The sequence below is a fragment of the Coregonus clupeaformis genome, chromosome 26, assembly GCF_020615455.1.
Source record: "Coregonus clupeaformis isolate EN_2021a chromosome 26, ASM2061545v1, whole genome shotgun sequence".
In the NCBI taxonomy this organism is placed as follows: Eukaryota; Metazoa; Chordata; class Actinopteri; order Salmoniformes; family Salmonidae; genus Coregonus; species Coregonus clupeaformis.
This window is the reverse complement of record NC_059217.1, coordinates 49261215-49285792: the sequence shown is the minus strand read 5'-3', so window position 1 is coordinate 49285792 and position 24578 is coordinate 49261215. Positions and strand designations below refer to the sequence as shown.

The following is a 24578-nucleotide window of genomic DNA, read 5'->3' as shown; positions in this document are numbered from 1 at the left end:
TGTTTGTTGGCTGCAAGGCAGACGTGATCAAAGGGTCATAAGTGACTCAAACTGCCTCCTGCAGTACCTGTATTAGGACAGACTATTCCTCATCAGTAACTCGTAGTTCCTATTAACATGAAACAAGACCATTTCAGTACCTTAACTGTAGGACTCCCATCTTTGAAACCTTGAAAGCTCTCTGCCTCATGTTTCCCACAACAGTTTGAATGAAAATAAGGCCAACGTCTGAGGTGTTTTACACTGGAGACTGCATCCTCCTGCCCTTCAGACCATCTTAGAGAGTCTAGCTAACCCTTAAGTTGACCATTCAAACATCCTGTAATATCGCCATGGGAGTGGGGTGTGTAGCATCATACTGTAGTATCATCGTATTAGCAGTCTGGTGTCTGTAGCTTCCCTCAGCTTCCACAATCCTAACAGAAAACCCCAAACCAAAGCTGAAGAAATAAAAGAAACAAACCAAAAACATTGAGTCAAACCTAAATAAAATTTAATGATTGCATATTCAAAGTAAAACAATCAAAACAAAGGACGAAAAACAAAACCAAAGCAACAAAAATATATACCAACAAAAATAAATCACAAAGGCCATCAATTCTTATTTAGCCCGAGATGAGCATTACAAAAAACGCTCTCCAACTCTCCGATCAGTAATCTACGCTTCGACAAAAATGTTGTTAGTTTCTCTCAGAAAGAAAATTCAAGAAAAACATCAAAGATATTAAAGAGAAAACCTTTTTTTTATACAAAAACAGCAAACAGGATGAGAGAGAGAGCAGTGTTGCGCCACTCTGTGTTAGATTCAGCCTTAGTACCGGTTGTTCAGATGTCCAAACTATTACTGGTGGGGGAAAATAAGTCATAACGGTAAGCATCTGCCCACTCACTGTATAAATCAGGGTCCGTATTCACAAAGCCTCTCAGGGGACTGAACGCTGATCTAGGAGCAGCTCCTCCCTGTCCATAGAAATCCTACTTATTAATGATCGATAAGACCAAACTGATCCTAGATCAGCATGTGAATATGGGCCCTGGGGCAGTTAGATCATATCCTTCCATTTCTTTGGTCCTTCTTAAACACTTTCCTACTTTAAAATCTCCAGACCTTTTTACATGGCCTCTCAGAGAAACAACTTTTAAAAGACCCCCAAAACGGGACACACACGCTGCTATGTAAATGGTACCATCCAGTACCTAACTTACTGTGTATAAAACGGATTCTGCAAGGTGAACGAAGACCAATGTATGGTTTACGTCAAAACGGCTGACTATCGCTCTGACATTATATAATGAGGATTTAAAAAGTGCTTTTCTTTTAGAATGGTTGGAGACAGTGGATGGGGTTGACAGGGTGTGCGGGTGGTAACTTAAGGCATCTATTTCTACACTGGAACCAGCGTCTAAGACACAGCATGCTTTCTTCTACAGTGGATCCTAGATGTATGAATGTAGTGCATCCTTCTCCAAGTCCCTACCGTGGTTCTACCACTCATATGGCACATAGTGACAATAGTTTAGTCTCACAGAAAAACAATCTACTCTTAAATTGTGAAATTGGTCACCATATCAGGATAGAGGCCCCACAAACATTTAGAACTACATTTGGAGCATCCCAAAGCATGAGTAAAAAAAACAAGAGAAATATCAAACTCAGCCTAGACTCTCTGTTAGACTAGTACAAAGATGCAGAGTGAGAATGGGCTTAGTGAGATAACGCTATAAAAACAAGTTTGTTTTGTCAAACTGAGGCAATTTACACCTCTACCCTCCATATTAGAAGCCTGGCGTGAGGTTTCTCGCCTCCCTCTCCCTCTATCCACCCCACTCTCTCTCTCTCTCTACTTGTGGCCTTTGCTGGTCTTGAACGACACCTGTAGGATCTTGTCCCCGAGGCGGTAACCGTTGAGGCTGCCGATCGCCATGGCGGCCTCCTCGTAGTTCGTCATGGTAACAAAGCCGAAGCCTTTGCACTTGTTGGTGTTGAAGTCGCGGATGACCTTGACGTTGGTGACGGCTCCGAAGGGGCCAAACATCTGCCACAGGATGCCCTCGTCAGCGTCCTGGCCCAGGTTGTAGATGAAGATGCACCAGCCAGAGGTGGCATTCCCTGGCACGCTCACCCCAGACATACCGCTCATATGGTCCACAGACATTGGAGAAAACCTGGGGGAAGACAGAGGGGGCTAGGGTTACCACTCTGTCTCTCTTCACTGATGTTGTCCACACTCATTTTAGAGAACCTGAGAGGGGACAAAGATTCCAGTGTGTGTTACCTGAATCTCTGAGCCTGGTGGTGAACTGGCCCTCCAAAGCGTCGTCCCTGGTTGTGGTAGAGCTGAGATATGAGCTGAGTGTTCTTGGCCTGGTTGGGGCTGGCAGCAAACTTCACTGTGATTGGCTCAGCGGATCCGGGGGGCTTCTGTCCGTTCAGGTCTTTGATGGCGTCCTCTGCCTCCGCTCGCTTGTCAAACCGAATGAACGCCACCCCACGAGACAGGCCTGGGAGAATAAATAAACAGGATAGTTCAGCTGAGAGACAGACGAACACACTGAGGCCTGGTTCTAAAGTGTGTGTGTGTTTCCTACCCGAGGCCTGGTCAACCAGCACACGGGAGTTGATGATGCGTCCGTAGCGAGCAAACATGTCCTCCACGTCTTTCTGGGTCATGGTCTTGGGCAGGCCACTTATGTACAGGTTGGCATCTTTAATGGTGTCAGAGCTCGGCCGCGCATACGAGACCTAACACCAGAGGGCAGCACAGAGCACATTAAACACCACTGACAATACCCGCAGTAGTACACACTTATTACATACAACCCTGAATTATATCTTGCCAGAAATTAGAAATTACTTTCAAATAAAAAGTAGATGTTGATAGGTTGTTTGAATTGAATTATGTTTGTATTTTTATGCAATCCTGGTAAATTCATGTTTTGTAGTTGTCCTAGCTGTTCTATGGTTTGCTTTTGATAGAGCCTTCATGAGTAATATCTCCAAAACCAGAACATGAAATAGTGATAAGGTGCATTGAATGACCACTGTGGCTTTTACGTAGAAAAAACCATTCCCTGAGTGAGCTGTGATGGGCAATATAGAAGTAGTACCTCCCGAGTGTTCAAAATTACGTAAACAACAATTATAGTAACAAAAATCAACGTAGGGAAAAACATTCTCAGGAGTTAAAAGAAATGTCATACCAAACCAAATAAAAAGTTCTAAACTTAAATGAACGTGTAAAAAATTCAAACTGAAGTAGTGGTGCAGAATAAATAAATTAAAATAAAGTTTAGTCTTCAATAAAGTTGAAAATACGGTTACATTTCTCTACTCCATCCGTCAGAAGCGGGGCCAGTGGGCTATCAGATGTTGTCTTGTCCTGTCTAATATAGACCCATAGTAACGCCGATTCCCAAATCCAACCCTTGGCACTACATGCCCATCTGAAACGACTGGGTTGGTATTAGCGAAAATGTCACAGAGCCTATCAAAAGAGCAAAGAAAGGCTAACATAAGACCATATTGCTAACACCCACGCAATCCTTTCAGATCCATAGCAGGGCCTAGGAGGAAGTGTCTAGGGGTGGATTTGACGTTCCGCCTCAGTAGAGAAGGGCTAGTTTAATGACATGACATGGTTGGGTTGACACAGAACTGTAGGAACACCTTATTGCACGTTACCTTGATAGTTTTAGACTGTAGCCTTAGTCCATTCAGAGTATTGATAGCTCTTTCTGCATCGCTAGGGGTAAGATAGTTAACAAATCCGTACCCTAAACTGTGGCCTAGAGAAAAAAAAAGGAAAACAATAAAAGAAAATAAAAAAACGTTGTATAGTTTCAAAAAAATCGGCACACTGGTCAAATAAATGATTAAACAAAACAAATCTACACAATGCATGCTAGTCGTAAAACACGTGACAAAGAAATAGGCTTCGACCAAACTGGACTGTTTTCCTGGAATAAGGAAAGCCGAGCCCCTCACGGACAGACAGAGAGCATGGGTAAATATCTACACCAACAGCTTTATACAAAATACAACTATTTGGAAAACCTCAAAATGTCAAGTTTAGGAGGACAAATGTTCAAATTGCAGCGAGACATAGTCCTAGGCCTAAACAGAACATATTACATAAAGCTATTTGCATAGATACTACAAACATCTCACCACAAATGTACTAGTGAGAATGTCAAAGCTGTGTCTCATCAGCAGTTCTCATACACCTACAAGAGGCAGACAGGGCAGGATACCAGTTAGTCTACACACTGACTGGCTGGCTAGGACAAACATTCTTATGGAGGTGTCCTTCGTAATATTTCAACACTTATGGGGGTCCCCACGGTTTGTTAAGGGTGTGTCTAGCACCCTGGGGTACACCTGAGTCGTGTTCAGTAGGACGCAACATAGCAAAATGTTCACTGAACACACCCCTGTAAATGTGAGCCCTACACGCAGCAGACCAACTCCTCCATTCATTCTACTCCAAGGTCAGAGGTCACACACCTGTAGTGCATTGTGGGACAAGGTGTTCCGTACCTGCCACTTTGTCCCGTATGAGCTTGGCGGACTCCACCTCGCCAATGCTGCTGAAGAGGCTGCGTAGCTCGTCCTGACTCATGCTCTGGGGAAGGTAGTTGACTATCAGGTTAGTCTTGGCATCTGTCACCTCATCTCCTCCTCCCATGTGATCCTCGTAGCCGTTGGACATGTCATACACCTCCTGGGGAAGGGGACACAGTTAAGGAAGAGAAAAACAGGCATTCGGAAGTAGGCCAGCATGGCTGAAATGTCAATGGTATGCAGACCAATCAGAAAAGGAACACAATAACATAACATTTTTACATGCAACATTGTAAACATTGCATCCTAATCTACAGAGCCTGATTATGCCCCAGATTTAGGAGCAATTTATTGGCTGGCAGCAGTGACTGTAGCACCTCTTACCCACAAGTTAATCACCTGCAGTACTTTCACAGCCAGACCCAACTCTCAGCTACATACTCGTCTGACCACGCATTATACCAAGACAACCCCCTGACACTGCTCTGGGATTAGAGGTTGAGACCACAAACGTCACAGAACATTGAGATTATTATGTTGTGTAGAATGGAGAAACTCCCCGTCAGCCCCTCCACATTTCATTTCTGCAGCGTTCTAAACACTTCATCCCACTGACCAAGCCTTGTTGCTGTGGTCTGACAGAGGTCTAAACAAGGGGTAACCAACCATTCCTCCTGGAGAGCTACTGGGTGTGCAGGCTTTTGCTCAAGCCCTGCTCTGAGGCTTTGATTAGTAGAATCAGCCATCATGGGCGTTAGAACAGGCCTTGTGGGCAAATGCCTGCTTACCCAGCAGGGGTCACGCTAACGCAAAATTCTGTGTTTTTCACGCAGAAAAAAAAATAAACATAACAATATCTTACCGTGTTTTGTAAAAGCAAATCTAAAATGCTTATTGTAATTTCTGCTTCCGTTGCACTTCAATGTAAAACTCATAGTAGGATTTTTTTATGGTCTGCGTTTTGAAAATGCAGATTTCTGAACTCTAACGCGAACCCTGCCCAGTGGGAAGAGGGTTAGCTAGCAGCTACCACTGTTCTGAACATTGCATCCCCTTGACCAGGCCTCAGTGCTGTGTTCTGACAGAGCTCCATTCATTCAGAGGGGCTATCTGATTGGGTATTCCTGTGGGGTAAGACGGTTAGCCACCCAGCAGGCCTTTGGATGAATGAAACTCCTGTATTTCACTAGTAAACATGATGACCAATACCGATGGTCTGACTATGAGGATCATTTCAATGTATTTTTCTCTGTTTCAGAACACTAATAAATATTTATACCAGTATGTTAATAAGCGTAGGTACTCAAACACTTCCTCTTATGATGCTTGTGTATAGAGTGATATTGAAAGCCCAGTGTTGTTTATCAATACATTCGAAAACCATGGGCCACCGCATAACATATTAATGCACTCCGATTAAATAGCTAGCTAGCAATTACTTTAGGACTGATCTTCCTCTAATGGGAAAAGTCATACTCACTTTTAGGTACCTGATGTGGCCTCTTCGAACAGCCATGAAGACCCCTCACTGCTCCCAAAGCTGGAGGAGGTATCACAAACAAAATAATGTATTTGGGGCAAACAAAAAAATAATAGGGGTGAGGAGGGGGCAGGGTTTGTTTTCAAACAAAATGAATAATGAGTTTAACAAAAACGAAACGGTAAATTGAGCCTCCCCCTTCTGACGCACCTGTGAAGAAGAGCAGAGCATTATTTTGTTAGTCCCCCGAGTAGCTAGCTATCTTACGACCACTAAGCTATTACGACTGTTGCATGTTTAGCTAGCAACCAGCGTTTCAGTTGACTGGAACATTCAAACCAGTACTGTACACAGTAGCTAGCTAGCAAGTTAGCGAACTAACTTATTAACCAAATTTTGCTATCTGTACTGTAGCTAGATTTGGCCTGTTTGTTGTAGCTAACGTTACGCCTCATCGAACACTACTGTAGACAAACAATAGCTAAACTTAAAACCATAACGTCAGTTACTAGTTTGTGTGAGCTAGCCAGTATCTAGCGAGCTATATAACGTTAAATACCTAGTGGCTAGTTATCTAGCACTTTGGTGTAAACACTTTGGTTGCTTACTAGCTGGCTAGTTACGATCTTTACCGCGCAGTAATACTAGTTAGTAGCAGCTAGTTTTCTAACTGCAAAAGGAAGAAAAAAAACATTTGCTGACGCATATTAAATGGACTTGGCCCTGGGGAAACGTTTGTTATCCAGCTAACTTGCCGCTAACTAGCGAACACATTGTTACAGGAAATAGTTACCTAACGTTAGCTAACTAGGCCACATGCCCACCGTTCCCTTATTTTCGCGAGCTTGTGTTGAATGCTGTCCCTCTCTCGCACCTAAAACCCCGACACCCTGCTCAGGGCCTTGCTAGCTACAGTTAGCCACCTAGCTAGATTAGCCAAATTGGCTAAAATGTGCTCAAATTTCATTCTATCTGTGGTTAGCTAGCAGGCACTGGTGGGCCTCCAAAACCGCATGGGTGGCATTCGACTTTGTTGTAGCAGAGCGAAATGGTAAATAAACAACTGGATTACTACGAATATAGCTAACTTACCAGCTTTTCGTCGTTGGTGCTTTCGCTGTTCTTGTCTGAAGCCTTTCGTTCCGTTTTTTTTTGCTAGCTAACGATAGCTGACAGCTCCTTCTCGCAGGCACCAAAACCAAGGGAGGACCGCTGACGAAAACAGTTCCACGCCCACCTCTGCAGATTATTTGTTACTGCCCTTGCCAATTACAGATGTGGTTACATAGCTGGGTGATTCTGCAACTACGGGCACTTTATGTCCTCGGGTCAATTTTGGGGATTTTATTTAAAAATATATTTGTATTCTTTATTTGTTATGTTCACAGTACAATCACCCCAGATTTTTTTAACACCTCTCTATCAAGTATTTTAGCCACTTTTCAGATGTATTTTATACCTCAATTTCACTGTTTTGCCCTTGTCCCTGACCGACTTTTGAGCTTCTACTATGTTTTTCTATGCGAAAACATGATATAATGTGTAATTATAATGTTATCTACTAGAGAAAGAGTCAATTAAATAAAATCTATATAAATATTTATTGTGAGTATGCCCTTTCTATTGTTTTTTGTACAAAATATACGTGTGCTTTGGTAGTGGTGTCATTTCCACCTCTGAGGGCAAATTCCTCATTAATAACGTTTTTTCAAGATAATGTTAATTTAGTTACCATGGAAACGTATTGTGACGTTGAAGCGCATGGCTGCAGTGGACAGTTGTTCCAGATGTGATGTCCAGAAGTTGAAGAAAAATCTAGGTAAATATAGCTTGTGTAGAGAATATTTTTATTGTCAGTCATTTCCAAACAGGCTATAATTTCTTTAATTTGTGCTAGAACTTAGTAGTTAGTGTAAACTATATGCTAGCTGTAATACTAGCCAAAGCATGCTAAGCAGTCTGCCATTTTTCTCCAAAAACTGTAGAAGTGTCATTTCCATCACAGTCATTTCCATCACAAACGTAACTGTAGTGATAGAACGTGGTGGAAATTACAAAAATTCGTTATGTTATTAGTTTTTACTTTAGGCTTATTTAATCATGTTTTAAATTAATTTAATCTAGAAAATGCTCCAAGGTGTACAAGTTGAAAACTGAAATAGTATTTTTCTTTGTTTTTAGAAGATGCCACAGAAAACAGCACAGATGTCACAGACATCGAAAAAAGTAAAAAATGATCATAATCATAATCTCAAAAAAAGGTTGGGTGGAAATATCTTATTATTCATGATAAATAAATGTTTTCAGCTGTCACAAAGGCAAGTTTATACGTTCAGGCGTCGTGTTGAATTGTTAATATTAGGAAAACCTTAATCCTTTAAAATATTAAATACAAGTTAATATAAAAATGTATAAGAAATGTGTTATAAATTAATTGTATGATATTTCATTTTCAATTAAAATGGATGTTTAATGACGTGATGGAAATTACATTTGTCTATGGCTATCTGAGAAAAATGACAAAAATATATACATTCCTGATTAGTACGATCACAGCCAATATCAGATATTGTTTCTAGACAAATCAAAGACAATTATAATACTGGTAAAATGGTGTTTCAATAAGTTTTAATTTCTGAAAGCTTGCAGGGCCAAAGTGCCCAAAGTTGCAGAATCACCCAGCTACATACCGGTAAATTACAATCAAACGATAGCCACACAACACAGCACAGTATCAACCAGTTAATTACTCAAAAGCCATGCAGGGTAGTGTAAAAGTATTTTTAATATGTAGTCTGCAGGATATGTGACATATTGACAATGTATTTTGATGGGAGTGGATTTTTTAACAAGCACGTATCTACATCAGTGAACAAAAACAAACAGATGAACCAAAACATTGTGGCCATTACATATTCCAGTTGATCCTTAAGGAAGTGTGTGCAGAAGTAAAGTTCATACATGTAGGACACTTTCCAACACTTTAGGAGAGCCTATTCATTCCTCCCTTCACTGATGTGTATACATTGGATTAGTGAAAGCAAGATGATCACTCTTTCAAGCAGTTTCACCAACTAAATACGCCAATTACCACACCTGTGATGGTACTCTAGAGGCTCTGGAGCTGCCCAGAAAACTATAAACAAAGGCACACAGACACACCACTAGAGAGCAGTCTTTTCAAACAGCTCTTACACTAAAAGGGCATTATCAGCATTTTCACAATATTATTCCAACCTCATAGTGTGGAAATATATATAGAAAACACTGGAAAATCCTGTTTTTGACTGCACTGGGCCGTTAAGGTCCACAGCATCATGAACTTTACTAAGTTCCAGGTCATAATATTTCTAAAGTAGATTCTCGGTCCAAAACACTTTCTGCCACTCTGGTTCAGGCTTCAGTCCCACTCCCTGTCCAGTATTCCATACTCCAACAGAGGCTGGTCCATCATCAGCTGAGCCACACTCACAAACCCTACAGTCTGTGTGTGTGAGAGAGAGAGTGAGACAGAGAGAGTGAGAGAGTGAGAGAGTGAGAGAGAGAAAGAGAGAGAGAGAGAGAGAGAAGTATGGTTACACCAGGTACTACCTGATCTTGTCCAATAAGAAACACTCGTTTTTATTTTCTGTTGTAAAATGTTTTGCTACGCGACCCTTTTCATGTTGTTCCACTATACCCCACAGTGCCCTCTAGTGGTTCCCACCTCCACTAGTGCCACTGCCAGAGATGACCAGATGATGAGACGCAGAACAAAAAGCAAGGCCTCCTCCAGCTTCACCTGGCAGCCCTGAGAGAGAGGACACACACACAACTGAGTAAGGGGAGTGCCATCTCTCTGGAATGAAATGCTGCCCAGGTGTGTATGTACATACATACCTTTGGATCACCACAGTGGGCCAGGGCTGGTGTATGTGTGTGTGTGTGTGTGTGTGTGTGTGTACCTTTTGATATAGTAGCCCGGGCAGCTCCAGGGTACCATTACAGATGTGGTAGGTGGAGATACAGCAGCTGTGAGGTACACTGCCCCGCCCACTGTGGTTAAACCAGGGCGTGGCCAACCAGTCACGGTAGTCATAGATACCACAGCACTGCAACTGGAGAGGATTCACATCACAGATAGTCATTAGATCAGTTCAGATCATGATCACACACACACACACACACCTCTTTCTGTGTGGCGTCCACAGCATTGGATCCTGGGTCCTGACTGCTTCCTGTGTATCTTCGAAAGACACTCCTGAAGGGAGCCAGCTCTAAGTCCACCTGAACACAGGTCAGTCACATCATGTTATTTATCATAACTATAACATACATTGAGAGTACAAAATATTAAGGACACCTTCCTAATTTTGAGTTGCACCCCCCCACTTTTGCCCTCAGAACAGCCTCAATTCATCGGGGCATGGACTCTACGAGGTGTCGAAAGCATTCCACAGGGATGCTGGCCCATGTTGACTCCAATGATTCCCACAGTTATGTCAAGTTGGCTGGATGTCCTTTGGGTGTTGGACCATTCTTGATACACACGGGAAACTGTTGAGTGTGAAAAACCCAGCAGCATTGCAGTTCTTGACACAAACCGGTGTGCCTGGCACTTACTACCATACCCTGTTCAAAGGCACTTTCACCTGGTCAGTCTATGTCATGGAAAGAGAAGGTGTCCTTAATGTTTTTATACTCAGTGTAGAATGTCAAATATGGGGATGTGTGCTCTTTTGGTAGTTTTGTAAAGCCATATCTAAGTACCTTTCCTGCGTTGACATAGGCTAGAGCAGCAGCAGTTGCCTCCAGGCAGAAAACCATGACCAGCAGATAGACAAACTGAAACGGCCAAACACCATGACAACAGATAAGGTGATAAGCTCTATCCAAAACTGTAGAAAATACATACATTTTATTCTATTCAGACACACACAAGTACACACAAACACAGACTCTCCCTCTCTCACCACGGCCTGTAGCCAGGCGGACTTTCTGAGGGACACCCAGATGCCCAGTCCTCCGCTGGCCAATAGCAAGGTAGCGCTGGCCAGAGATAGGCATGCTGGGAGGATGATGTATGTGTGGGCAAAGAACAGGCCATTGTGTCTGTAGTTCAACAACAAGTACATACCACTCAGACCTACCATCAGACCTGCCAGCTAGAGAGGGAGGGAGGGAGGGAGGGAGGGATGGATAGATGATAGATAGGGAGGGAGGGCGGGCGGGAGTGGAGAGAGAGAGAGAGAGAGAGAGAGAGAGAGATAGAGAGAGAGATCGATAGATAGAGAGTGAGGGAACGAGAAAAAGAGAGGGAGACAGAGAGAGAGTGTGTTTATCATATCATTCAGTAGCCAACAATTCTTGTGAGGGTGCAGTGCAGAAATAACTAATTTAGCAAAAAATAATCTTATTTGAAGAAACCTTAATGTATTTCTTTCATAAAATATGTGTGTGTTTTTGTGTGCGCGTGTAAAATAATTAAATCCCACTCTAGGTCTGAGGCTTTCTTAGTTCTCACTGAATCTAATTACACACACGAGATGCCATCTTTTCAGTTAGTCATGTGGATTCAACAGCATCTAGGCAATTAATCTGTAAACATGCAGCAAGAATGAATAGAAGACAGAGAAAAGGAGTGGTGGAAACACTTCATATGACATATTCTAAGCTGTTTGCTGTATAATGCAAAGCAAATTCTGTATTTTAATGATATACATTATAGTCTTTCAATGGACAAAATGAACAATACATATCAAAAGTGCATAGAAATATGCAATAGGCTGAAGTCAAATAATTATTGCAATATGTATAATGATTTGCCATTCCTTGACATATGTTAGCTTAAACAGTTTTACAGGACATACAATGCAGAAGCACATTATGGTCAGCGGTGTATCTGATTTGCTTAGTGCTGTAAGATCTTACCCATAGAAGTTGGCAAGTTATCTGAATAACTATTTTAAAAGCTCGTCGTCTTGTTTCACCCATTTTATGTCAATGAGCAGTGTTCTGTGTAGTTTGAGGAAGTTATAGATTTACTTAGTCACTGAGTTTACTCCATACAGCACAGACATTCCATCACAGCATCTGTCAAGTTGTAATATCAAGAAACAATACAAGGTGGAAAAATAAAGTTAACCAATTCCAAATCAAAAGTGTGCACGCAAAACTTGCCGTCTTTCGTTTTTCTCCAACGGCATCAAATTATTCAGGCATTTCTCAAAAGAGAGAGAATCGGAAGCATGACAGCGACGAGGAAGTACAGCGGGAAGGAGTTTAAATTAACCCCATAGATCCCAATGGGTACCTGAGCAGAGCTGGTGTATACTTAAGTGATAATGCCCGAGAAGCCGGTGTTAGTTGGATATATTGGCACGGGTGTTGTTAGGCCCGAGACAAAGACAAACCGTGCCAATATATCCAACAAACACCGGTTTCGAGAACATACATATTCAAATAATGATTGACATATTTTCATTAAAAACGTTATTTTTATTAATTTATTGTACTATTTCATCCTTCCACAAGATATAGACCCAACACAAATCTAGGGTTGCTAGAGACGCGACCCAGTCGTTCGTTCTAAATGTTCCATTGCCATACTGGCTGGCAACGTTCTTATCCCTTGCTTGCTATCTAGCCTAACACGGCTAATTTACAGTTATGTCAAAAAATCCAGCCAGAATAACAGCCAGCAAAGTAGCGGCATTTGCATTTGTTTAAGCTGTTTTCTAGTGAAATGTATTTTGTACATCCATAACAATGAGCTAATGAGGCGCGATTTCGCCTGGCTGAGAATGTGCTCACTAGTCAGGACACTGTTGTTCAGAGGAGCTAGCAAACAACCCAGCTACAATAACACAATCACTTCAAACTGAAGCTGGAAAGACTGCACATGAGCTGCGTTTCGTTTTACCTTTTTTCAATTGATTTTTTGTTGTTGTATATATCCATACAAATTATCCCAGCTGATTCATGATTTCGACTGGCTGAGAAACGCTGCCTGCCTTTCGAATTTGAATATTGAAACCATTGCAAATGTCGGAGAGTCAGACAGCAAGGTTTATACAAATATCCACTGTTGAAAACTAAATGTAAGTCTAAAAGAAATGTGAGATAATGTCTAGATTCTTTATATAGTGGAGATCAAGTTTATAAAGTGCCTGACTGGGTTGATGAGACAGTGGATTGCGCACTCAGATGCTGGTGGTAACTTGTGGAATAGACAACAGCTGGAATGTTGTTTTAACCAATCAGCATTCAGGATTAGACCCACCCGTTGTATAAAGCTATATGGTACATCACTGCTCCTCCTCTCACATCAATCAATCAATCAGTCATATGTTTTAAGTATGCAAGTGCAGACAGACAAGACAGAAATAGATGGGTGTGTGGCACCCTCTGTTGGGTGGGGTGGGCTGACATTGGTGAGCGCATCCCATCAGTTATGTGCTCATCCCAGTCATCAGATTGTCTCATCCTTGCTGTAGGCCTGTGCTGACATGAACAATTCCACATTTAGATTGTAAACATTTACATGTCTTATTCTCAAAGACAACCTCCATTCTAGAAAAAAAAAACATAACTTCAGGCACTACAGCGAATGACAGTATGTCAGCTTAGGTAGTGGTACGACCATACGAACATCCATAACAAATGGAGCAAGTGACAGGCATAGGAGAATGTCCAGGGTCACGTTCAGAAGGCACAAAACAGGAGAAAACATTTAGAAATGAAGGAGGATCTACTTGAACTAAGGTGCTCATTTTCTTCACCCATTTTCAGGTGAAACATTCTGAAACTATACATTTGCAGATATAAATATATGAATGTGGAGCTAACCAGGTCCCTATCCTACATGATGAGAGGTGATGATCTGTTCTACACAATATATTTTTTATCTGAATATCCTGTAGCGTTGTGTCCTCCTGAATGGATATGAGAACCCTGCACTTCCTCATTAGTCTGCGTAGCAAGCAGTCTCATTGGCTGAGTTGTGGATGTGACGGGCCAATCAGCATCCTGGTCCTCTATGTTTGTGGTTTGAGTTGTCAGCTACCAGCTGGAGGTCCAGAGTTCAACTTCAGTCTTCAGATCCACAGTTCAATGCAGTGGTCTGTGTGTGTGTGTGTGTGTGTGTGTGTGAGTGTGTGTGAATTCTCCTGTGTGTGTCTCTAGTCCTCTAGGTCCAGATCTCAGTAGGCACCATGCCCTCTTTGGTCCCAACAGAAGGCATTAGGTTCTGTTCTGAGAGGAAGTCCAGAGGGAATTGAACCAGGAACCCTCTGGTCCTCCTTAGCTCCTCCTGGGCTTTACCTGGGTCAGACTGGGCCAGGCCTGGGTTTGTCTGGTAACTCTCTAACTCAGACATGTTACGAACCAGGGAGGACGGCAGGCACCGGAACACCTGGAGAGAGAGGAGGGAGGGAGGGAGAACAAGAGAGAAAGAGAGAGTAAAGTGAGTTAAAAGTGACATTCACAAAGGAGGTTGCGCGCACACACACACACACACACACACTCACACACACCTTCTCATAGATGGTTGCGTTGCGTCCAGCGGTTGTCATCCAGACATCCTTATAGAAGCGGTCAGAGACAGGGTCAGACACATCAATGGTCGTGTCCATATGAGCTCCAAGGATAGTCCTGACAAGAGAGAACACACACACAATGAGATGATATGTGTATTGTCTTAGTGATCAGATGAGGACCAAAAGAACAGTTACACACACCCAAACCACCTAAGGCATAGCTGTAGTGTGTGTGTGTGTGTGTGTGTGTGTGTGTGTGTGTGTGTGTGTACCTGAAACACTCTAGACGTAGCGCCAGTGCGTAACGTCCAGCCTGGTACTCCTGTCCGTCCATCACCGCGGTAACGGTCTCAGAGTCCTCAATGATCACCGCCACCTCGCTGTCACGCTTCCCCAACATGCTGCGGTCGTTGATGTTGGCCGAACCTAACACACACACACACACACACAGTGAAAACGCATCAGATTGCAGCCAACACCAATGAGATGAACACAGAGGCTGCAGTTCACTCATTCACCAGCAGAGGGATCAAGGGTAAAAACTGAGGCGCCGTCTAACTCTAAACATCACTTTGTGAAAGCTGCCAATTCTTAGTCGTGCTTGTTATATGAACATGAAACATGTTGAATACTTTTTGTTTCTCACTCCCTGAAATCACTTCATGAAAACATACTCACACAAGACCCCCTTGTCCCCACCCCCAACACACACACACCTATGATGACGGTGTTGTCATCTGTGATGAGCATCTTGCTGTGGACGTAGATGAGCTCTGTGACCAGGCGTCCCTCCAGTTCAGCGTGGGTCCTCAGACCACAGAACGAGATGTAGTTCATCCACTGGAGCTCATCCACTGAAACACACACACGGTTAGTTCTCAGACCACAGAACCATATGGAGTTCATCCACAGGAGGTGTGTGTGTGTGTCATGATTTGTGTGTGTGAATATTATTATCCTTACTTTCTTTCTTCAGCTGGGAGATGATGGAGTATTCACCTCTGATCATGGTCCTAAAGAGGATAGGAGAGCTCAGTTAATAATGAAAACAGTGCATGTGTGTGGGTGTGTGCGCACGTGTGTGTGTGTGTGTCACCTGTAGTTGAAGTGCATGACGGCCTGGAGGGCGTTTCCTCCCCCTGTTGTGATGTCACCTTCAAACCCAGGAAGTAGTGGAGTCACCACGTACACACGGAACTTCTTGCCTTCCCTACAGAAAGATACAAACACATGAAATACTGCACCTCACACACCTTCACCTTACACACCAACACCAGCACACACACACTAAAACACACACGTACACACACACACCTTGCACACCAACACACACATACTTGTGAGCTCTGAGGATCCTCTCGATGAGCGCTTCTCCGATCTTGTTATGGACCATCTTGTTGTCAGCACAACTGATGAAAAACTGGTTCTAATGAGAGAGAGAGAGAGAGAGAGAGAGAGAGAGAGAGAGAGAGATAGAGAGAGAGAGATAGAGAGGAGAGAGATAGAGAGAAGAGAGAGAGAGAGAGAGAGAGAGAGAGAAGAAAGGGAGAGAAGAGAGAGAGATAGAGAGAAGAAAGGGAGAGATAGAGAGAAGAAAGGGAGAGATAGAGAGAAGAGAGAGAGATAGAGAGAAGAAAGGGAGAGATAGAGAGAAGAGAGAGTGAGATAGAAGAGAGAGAGAAGAGAGGAGAGAGAGAGCGAAAGGAGAGAGAGAGGTGAAGAGTGGTAAAGCAGAAGACGGTAGGGTCACTCACTGGTATTGTTATGTAGTGATTTGTTGTGTATGTAGTGTTATGTCGCACTATAAGGTGTGTACGTACCTTTACGTAGTTGAGGTGCTATGGATTGCTAGTACTAAGGAGTGCTTTGTGTAGAGTGTATGTAGTGCTATGCAGTGGTATGTAGTGGTATGTACAGTGTTTGTACCTCTATGTAGATGAAGTGCTTGCTCCTGGCGATGGTCTGGAGGTAGGCGTTGTGGATGGACTCCTCATGGTACTTAATACCTGCTGACCAGTCTGCTGCTGACCGCAACACCTGGACAGGACAACACAGGTTAGTGTGTCACTAGTGTGTGTGTGTGTGTGTGTGTGTGTCTTACCTGTACTCTAGTGGGAACACAGTCGGGCACCTGGTACCTCAGCTCGCTGGCAGTGCTGTGAGACTTGGGCAGGAGGTACGGGTAGGAGAGAGAATGATACTTAGGCTTCATTATCTACAGAGAGAAAGAAGGGATAGAGAGATGTGGAAAAGGAGCTCTCAATTCAATGAGACACTTGAAGTCGGGTGTGTGTCTGACCTTACAGAAGTTCCAGCGCTGTATGAAGTGTCTGGCCACGTCCCTGGCAGCCTTCCCATGGACCACAGAGGAGATGTCATGCCACGGCATCCTGGGAGTGGTGTACCTGTCAATGAAGTCTGGAGAGAGAGAATGAGAGAGAGAGAGAGGAAAACTACTGTCAAATTTAGTGTGTGCACTAGCGTGTGTGAGTACATGTTTGTGTGTGGTGGGGAGGGGTTGCTTGTGTGTGTCACTGATCTGATCCCTCTCTCTCTCTGTCTGTCTGTCTTTCCTCTGTTACATTCTCTCTCTCATGTGTGTTTAGACAAACTCCTAAACAGCTTCTTTCCCCTGGCCATAAATGTCTAACTACTACTGCTCCCCCTCACACCTACACTCAAATGATTATTGATTCGATTTATTACTACTAGTACTTTTTATTTATTTAACTAGGCAAGTCAGTTAAGAACAAATTCTTATTTACAATGACGGCCTACCCCAGCCAAACCCGGACGATGCTGGGCCAATTGTGCGCCGCCCTATGGCACTCCCAATCACGGCCGGTTGTGATACAGCCTGGAATCGAACCAGGGGATCTGTAGTGACGCCTCAAGCACTGAGATGCAGTGCCTTAGACCACTGCACCACTCAGGTCAGACACACACACACCCGACTTCAAGTGCCTCATTGAATTGAGAGCTCCTTTTCCACATCTCTCTATCCCTTCTTTCTCTCTGTGTGTGTGTGTGAGTCCTACCGTCAAAGGGTTTCTCCAGCTGTATCCAGTCCTTGTAGACAAAGTTGCAATAGTCTTTTCCGTGCCAGAACCTGGTGTCACCCTTCAGCTCTCCTACACCTGTCTGGAGGCTTCGCACTGAACCACTGCCTACAAACACACACACACACACACACACACACACACACACACACACACACACACACACACACACACACACACACACGAAAGAGAGAACATAACAGAGAAAGAAAGAGAGAGGGGTCAGATCAGTGACACACACACACACACACACACTCACACACAAACGTACCAGCGCTGTCCAGGGAGCTGATGCTGTCTGCATGCTGCAGAGAGTGTTTGTGGAGGTGTTTGACCAGGGAGAAGTGCATCTTCCTGGTTCGACCAATCCCCTTCAGCCGTGGAAGCTCCACCCCTGGGTTGCCAGGCAGTGATTGGTTGCCTCCGTTGCTATTGGCGGCACCATCGGTAGAGGACACTCCCCTACTGGAGGGATGGTGGGCGGAGCTCTGAGGCTGAAGGTGAGAGAGGTCAGAGGTTAGAGGTCAGGATAAAGGTTAGGGTCACCTATTGTTGTGGTTTTATGTACATTCAAAAGGTTTTTACTGTTCCAAGTTTGTGTCTGTGTGTGCGTGTGTCTGACCTGCTCCATCTCCAGGGCAACAGAGCGTGTCACACTCCCCACGTCTGTCAGGCGATGCTCTCGGTCATCCCAGCGACCGTACGCCAGGTCAATCCCGCCAACGAAGGCCACTGATTGGTCGATGACGATGATCTTCTCGTGATGCGCCCACAGGTACACAGACGACGACACATGGTCCGGGTGGCGCATCACCTGAAGGAAAAACACACACACATTTAATACACACACAGACACACAGACACAGACACACAGACACACTCCTACCTTGATGTTGGGGTGCAGGTGTATTAATGTTCTCTTGCTGTATTCACTGTTGATGCCCAGAGCTAGCTCCACCTCCTTATACAGCATCACAAAAATGTGAACCCCCTGTTGCTGTTGGGAGAGAGAGAGAGAGAGAGAGAGAGAGAGAGAGAGACGGAGAGAGTGAGAGAGGGTGTATGGGCCAATTCCAACGTTCCTATTATATTAGCTAACATGTGAGTGATACTGCAGTATCAATGGTTATATAAATGTCATCTGGAATAACAAGTGTAAACTCACTGCTTTGCGTTTGAGGATGCAGTCCAGTCTCCATTTGTTTCCCTCCACAACTGGCCTCTTCAGGAAGATCTCTGGACTCAACCTACACACACGCACACATACACACACACACGCACACACCAAAACCTATTAGTGACATGTGGTAAGCTGTTCAAGCAGTTTGATGAGCGAACTACTTTGCATTGTACAGTGTCTGTTGGACTTCATCAATTTTTAACCAAAATGTTTGACAAGAAGTCGACGTACAGCACATCAGTTACTAGTGTAGTGAGAGGTGAGCCAGGTGAGCAACATGAGTCTTGTAAGGTTCCAGAAACTCCTTAGGCCCCTCTGCCAACAGGTGTTAGAAACAGAATGCAGCTAGCATTACATTACACTGCTACAGATTTATACAAAGTCACTGATCAGGAGTCGACTGTAAGAATACTGTACAGGTTTTTGATCTGGGACTGGTAAACTACACTAGACATAAACAGACTGTATTTACAGTCTGCCTGGGTGATGACATGTAGCTGTGTTATGTTGCTGTGTTTATTCACACATTAACTGCTGACAGCAGTGTCTATTTCCATACACACTCACACACAAACACACACACACACACACACACACACATACATACACATAAACACACATACACGCACATACCACCAGTCAGTGATGAAGATCTCTTCTTTAGCCTCTTCCAGAGCATCGGCCACGTCCTCCATGTAGGTCTTCCCATTCACATACCTACACACACACACACACACACACACACACACACACACATTGGTCAACACCCTCTCCTAGTTCCTCATTTATCATAACAGAACATTTTAGATGCAGATGACACTTGACAGTTCCAGTCAACCAAACCCACATGATGTTGACAGACAGACAGGCATAGAGAAAAGCTCACAGACACACACACTTCACTTTCGATCTAACTACTAAACTTAACATTGACAATACTTACATCTAACTACTAAACTTAACATTGACTAAACTTACATCTAACTACTAAACTTAACATTGACAACATTTTCCATCTAACTACTACACTAAACATTGACAACATTTTCCAACTACTAAACTTAACATTGACTAAACTTACATCTAACTACTAAACTTAACATTGACTAAACTTACATCTAACTACTAAACTTAACATTGACTAAACTTACATCTAACTACTAAACTTTACATGAGTTTAAAAAAAATTTGGGGGTTGATTCTAGACCTATCCGCTGCCTTTGATAATGTGAACCATCAGATCCTCCTCTCCACCCTCTCCGAGTTGGGCATCTCCGGCGCTGCTCACTCTTGGATTGCGTCCTACCTGACAGGTCGCTCCTACCAGGTGGCGTGGCGAGAATCTGTCTCCGCACCACGTGCTCTCACCACTGGTGTCCCCCAGGGCTCAGTTCTAGGCCCCTTCCTATTCTCTCTATACACCAAGTTACTTGGCTCTGTCATATCCTCACATGGTCTCTCCTATCATTGCTACACAGACGACACAATTAATTTTCTCCTTTTCCCCTTCTGATAACCAGGTGGCGAATCGCATCTCTGCATGTCTGGCAGACATATCAGTGTGGATGTCGGATCACCACCTCAAGCTGAACCTCGGCAAGACGGAGCTGCTCTTCCTCCCGGGGAAGGACTGCCCGCTCCATGATCTCACCATCACGGTTGACAACTCCATTGTGTTCTCCTCCCAGAGTGCAAAGAACCTTGGCGTGACCCTGGACAACACCCTGTCGTTCTCAGCTAACATCAAAGCGGTGACCCGATCCTGCAGGTTCATGCTCTACAACATTCGCAGAGTACGACCCTACCTTACACAGAAAGCAGCACAGGTCCTTATCCAGGCACTTGTCATCTCCCATCTGGATTACTGCAACTCGCTGTTGACTGGGCTCCCTGCCTGTGCCATTAAACCCCTACAACTTATCCAGAACGCTGCAGCCCGTCTGGTGTTCAACCTTCCCAAGTTCTCTCATGTCACCCCACTCCTCCGCACACTCCACTGGCTTCCAGTTGAGGCTCGCATCTACTACAAGACCATGGTGCTTGCCTACGGATCTGTGAGGGGAACGGCACCTCCTTACCTTCAGGCTCTGATCAGACCCTACACCCAAACGAGGGCACTACGTTCATCCACCTCTGGCCTGCTAGCTCCCCTACCTCTACGGAAGCACAGTTCCCGCTCAGCCCAGTCAAAGCTATTCGCTGCTCTGGCACCCCAATGGTGGAACAAGCTCCCCCACGACGCCAGAACAGCAGAGTCACTGACCACCTTCCGGAGACACTTGAAACCCTACCCCTTTAAGGAATACCTGGAATAGTATAAAGTAATCCTTCTTCCCCCCCAAAAAAAAATAGTGGTTGTCCCACTGGCTATCATAAGTTGAATGCACCAATTTGTAAGTCGCTCTGGATAAGAGCGTCTGCTAAATGATGTAAATGTAAATGTAAATTGTTGTTTCCCAGTTTCCATAGTTACCATTTGGCAGGGATGTTCTGCTCCTCCTGAGCGAAGGAACCAAATCGATGGTCTCGTAGAAACGCCCTCCCGTGTTTACGGACAAAGTCTTCTATCGCCTGGCCCCACCACCGAGCATGTCTGTAGCTGTTCAACTTCAGTACAAGGCACCTACACGCACGCACGAACACGCACACACAAACACAATTACCTCCTTCATCTCCTGGCCCCACCTCCTAGCATGTCTGTACACACACACATACCACACCTGGAGAGGCTGTCGATGCGTACTCCATGTTTGGTCTCTGTGTCTTTGGAGTCCATTTTGATGCTGAACTCTTTGTCCAACAGGAGAACAAAGGAAACAGCTCCTGAGTCTGGCTTCATGTAGAAGAGGAACGAATCCTTCACCACCAACCAGCTACACACACATATACACACACACACACACACACATACACAAAGGGAGAGATACATCAGTGTGTGTGCATGCATGTTTGTGTTTGCATTGTGTGTCTCTATTAGCTTGGCACATCTAGCCACTTGGTTGGATGGGTTCCGCTGGTGTACAGCAATCATTAAGTCATACCACAGATTCTCAATTGGATTGAGGTCTGGGCTTTGACTAGGCCATTCCAAGACATTTAAATGTTTCCCCTTAAACCACTCGAGTGTTGCTTTAGCAGTATGCTTAGGGTCATTGTCCTGCTGGAAGGTGAACCTCCGTCCCAGTCTCAAATTTCTAGAAGACTGAAACAGGTTTCCCTCAAGAATTTCCCTGTATTTAGCGGCATCTATCATTTCTTCAATTCTGACCAGTTTCCCAGTCCCTGTTGATAAAAAAACATCCCCACAGCATGATGAGTCTCCCGAGTGGCGCAGTGGTCTAAGGCACTGCATCGCAGTGCTAGCTGTGCCACTAGAGATCCTGGTTTGAATCCAGGCTCTGCTGTAGCCGGCCGCAACCGGGAGACCAATGGGGCGGCGCACAATTTGCCCAGGGGAGGGAATGGCTGGCAGGGAGGTAGCTCAGTTGGTAGAGCATGGCGTTTGCAACGCCAGGGTTGTGGGTTCGATTCCCACGGGGGGCCAGTATGAAAATAAAAATGTATGCACTAACTGTAAGTCGCTCTGGATAAGAGAGTCTGCTAAATTATGTAAATGTAAAAATTTAATGATGCTGCCACCACCATGCTTCACTGTGGGGATGGTGTTCTCGGGGTGATGAGAGGTGTTGGGTTTGCGCCAGACATAGCGTTTTCCTTGATGGCCAAAAAGCTACATTTTAGTCTCATCTGACCAGAGTACATTCTTCCATATGTTTGGGGAGTCTCCCACATGCCTTTTGGCGAACACCAAATGTGTTTGCTTATTTTTGTCTTTAAACAATGGCTTTTTTCTGGCCACTCTTCCGTAAAGCCCAGCTCTGTGGAGTGTACGGCTTAAAGTGGTCCTATGGACAGATACTCCAATCTCCGCTGTGAAGCTTTGCAGCTCCTTCAGGGTTATCTTTGGTCTCTTTGTTGCCTCTCTGATTAATGCCCTCCTTGCCTGGTCCGTGAGTTTTGGTGGGCGGCCCTCTCTTGGCAGGTTTGTTGTGGTGCCATATTCTTTCAATTTTTTTATAATGGATTTAATGGTGCTCCGTGGGATGTTCAAAGTTTCGGGTATTTTTTTATAACCCAACCCTGATCTGTACATCTCCACAACTTTGTCCCTGACCTGTTTGGAGAGCTCCTTGGTCTTCATGGTGCCGCTTGCTTGGTGGTGCCCCTTGCTTAGTGGTGTTGCAGACTCTGGGGCCTTTAAGATCAGGTGTATATATACTGAGATCATGTGACAGATCATGTGACACTTAGATTGCACATAGGTGGACATTATTTAACTAATTATGTGACTTCTGAAGGTAATTGGTTGCACCAGATCTTATTTAGGGACTTCATATCAAAGGGGGTGACTACATATGCACGCACCACTTTTCCGTAATTTATTTTTGCGAATTTTTTGAAACAAGTTATTTTTTTCATTTCACTTCACCAATTTGGACTATTTTGTGTATGTCCATTACATGAAATCCAAATAAAAATCTATTTAAATTACAGGTTGTAATGCAACAAAATAGGAAAAACGCCAAGGAGGATGAATACTTTTGCAAGGCACTGTATGTGTGAGTACTAACCGTTTAGACCAGCGGTAGCAGACTTCACTGTGACCACAGCAGTTCAAGCCTGGGATACGATGACCTCCAGAACGCTTATGTATCATCCCCTCCCTGAAACACGTTTAAATAATCCATACACAAAATATAACGAATATATTTTCAATAACAATGGGCATGATGCCACAGTCATAAAGACAGCATCTGTAAATAAATCTGATGTTCCTCACAGTCCTTTAGGTCCCAGGTCATGGATGAAGGACATCTGGCTGACGTCTATGAACTCCATCTGAGAGAGAGAAACACTATTAATGGGTATTAGATAAAGAGAGAAGCAGTAGTCGTAGTAGTTCCAGTTCCGGTCGCCTATAGTATAGTCTAGTCTAGTTTAGTAGTACCATAGAGATCCTATTATATTACTAGAGGGGCTATGTCATAAACCCTCAAAGTTCCATAATGGGGCCTAAATGGCAGCCATCTTGTTCAGGGAGAAACCCCCAAAAAATGGCAGCCATCTTGTTCAGGGAGAAATCCAAAACCAGTTTAACTGGAATGAATGTCAGTAGAGGCATAGGTGATGCATTCCCTGCTTTTACTTATGCAGGAAAATAAAAGTAAGTCATGTGATATATCAGAAATTATAAACTGGGTGGTTCGAGCCCTGAATGCTGATTGGCTGAAAGCTGTGGTATATCAGACCGTATACCATGGGTATGACAAAACAGCTCTAATTACGTTGGTAACCAGTTTATAATAGCAATAAGTCACCTCGGGGGTTTGTGATATATGGCCAATATACCACGGCTAAGGGCTGTGTCCTAGCACTCCGCGTTGCGTCGTATGTACATAAGAACAGCCCTTAGCCGTGGTATATTGGCCATATACCACACCCCCTCTGGCCTTATTGCTTAATTGTGTAATGGAATTATAGTCAACCTAAAATATTGTAATATAATTATAAATACAGTTTATACAGGTTATATACACATTTTCTGTATAAATAGCCTCTAAATATATGTAAACAGACCATACATGTCTCAGATTTAGTTTTCTTGGAAAGCTGAGAGTGCTATTATATGATACAATATCAGTACTTGTTGCATTTACAACTTGTCTAAGTCCTATCATCAACTGATTTGAGCCAGTGTATGGCTGTGGATTGACTGCATTGT

General features: G+C 43.9%; 3 protein-coding genes across 8 annotated transcripts in view; all 3 read right to left on the bottom strand.

Moving 5' to 3' along the window:
- Positions 1-471: 471 nt before the first annotated feature.
- elavl1a (ELAV like RNA binding protein 1a) lies at positions 472-7274 on the bottom strand. 4 transcript variants are annotated; one of them, XM_041904308.2, is made up of 7 exons: positions 7134-7274; positions 6042-6251; positions 4505-4721; positions 3683-3786; positions 2590-2743; positions 2277-2502; positions 472-2166 (listed from the first exon to the last, which is right to left on the bottom strand). In XM_041904308.2, exons 2-7 carry the CDS (start codon positions 6075-6077, stop codon positions 1842-1844), a joined length of 1062 nt encoding a protein of 353 aa, XP_041760242.1. In that variant the 5' UTR covers positions 6078-6251; positions 7134-7274; the 3' UTR covers positions 472-1841. The 4 variants fall into 4 exon arrangements, with proteins under 4 accessions (XP_041760242.1, XP_041760244.1, XP_041760243.1 ...); XM_041904310.2 differs by having other exon boundaries at positions 4538-4721; XM_041904309.2 differs by having other exon boundaries at positions 6042-6101.
- A 2032-nt stretch (positions 7275-9306) lies between these two features.
- On the bottom strand, positions 9307-12431 carry tspan37 (tetraspanin 37). 2 transcript variants are annotated; one of them, XM_041904312.2, is made up of 8 exons: positions 12201-12431; positions 11952-12035; positions 10994-11185; positions 10791-10865; positions 10209-10307; positions 9986-10138; positions 9748-9831; positions 9307-9525 (listed from the first exon to the last, which is right to left on the bottom strand). In XM_041904312.2, the coding sequence occupies exons 2-8, from the start codon at positions 12012-12014 to the stop codon at positions 9442-9444; spliced, it is 750 nt and encodes a 249-aa protein (XP_041760246.1). In that variant the 5' UTR covers positions 12015-12035; positions 12201-12431; the 3' UTR covers positions 9307-9441. The 2 variants fall into 2 exon arrangements, with proteins under 2 accessions (XP_041760246.1, XP_045063843.1); XM_045207908.1 differs by lacking the exon at positions 10791-10865 and having other exon boundaries at positions 11952-12431.
- An 808-nt stretch (positions 12432-13239) lies between these two features.
- pld1a (phospholipase D1a) overlaps positions 13240-24578 on the bottom strand; it is a 27654-nt gene continuing 16315 nt past the window's right edge. For both annotated transcript variants that reach the window (XM_045207907.1, XM_045207906.1), the window contains exons 7-26: positions 23637-23695; positions 23428-23520; positions 21517-21669; positions 21270-21419; positions 19430-19513; positions 18782-18863; positions 18503-18613; positions 18239-18430; positions 17888-18110; positions 17596-17724; positions 16857-16975; positions 16659-16772; positions 16484-16594; positions 15895-15983; positions 15654-15767; positions 15521-15570; positions 15274-15411; positions 14830-14983; positions 14555-14672; positions 13240-14433 (exon numbers count right to left, since the gene is read on the bottom strand). In XM_045207907.1, coding sequence (XP_045063842.1) covers positions 14209-14433; positions 14555-14672; positions 14830-14983; positions 15274-15411; positions 15521-15570; positions 15654-15767; positions 15895-15983; positions 16484-16594; positions 16659-16772; positions 16857-16975; positions 17596-17724; positions 17888-18110; positions 18239-18430; positions 18503-18613; positions 18782-18863; positions 19430-19513; positions 21270-21419; positions 21517-21669; positions 23428-23520; positions 23637-23695 — 2508 coding nt within the window. In that variant the 3' untranslated portion in view covers positions 13240-14208. The remainder of the gene's footprint in view (positions 14434-14554; positions 14673-14829; positions 14984-15273; positions 15412-15520; positions 15571-15653; positions 15768-15894; positions 15984-16483; positions 16595-16658; positions 16773-16856; positions 16976-17595; positions 17725-17887; positions 18111-18238; positions 18431-18502; positions 18614-18781; positions 18864-19429; positions 19514-21269; positions 21420-21516; positions 21670-23427; positions 23521-23636; positions 23696-24578) is intronic.

Coding starts and splice junctions, on each gene's coding strand:
- elavl1a (XM_041904308.2), bottom strand. CDS start 6,077: ATGGCTGTTCGAAGAGGCCACATCAGGTACCTAAAA. Junction 3,787..4,504: donor TGTCCCACAATGCACTACAG/GTGTGTGACCTC, acceptor TTTTTTCTCTAG/GCCACAGTTTAGGGTACGGA. Junction 2,744..3,682: donor TACAGTCTAAAACTATCAAG/GTAACGTGCAAT, acceptor CTCTGGTGTTAG/GTCTCGTATGCGCGGCCGAG.
- tspan37 (XM_041904312.2), bottom strand. CDS start 12,014: ATGGGTGAAACAAGACGACGAGCTTTTAAAATAGTTATTCAGATAACT. Junction 10,866..10,993: donor CCGCCTGGCTACAGGCCGTG/GTGAGAGAGGGA, acceptor TGGCCGTTTCAG/TTTGTCTATCTGCTGGTCAT. Junction 10,308..10,790: donor CCTATGTCAACGCAGGAAAG/GTACTTAGATAT, acceptor ACCTGTGTTCAG/GTGGACTTAGAGCTGGCTCC.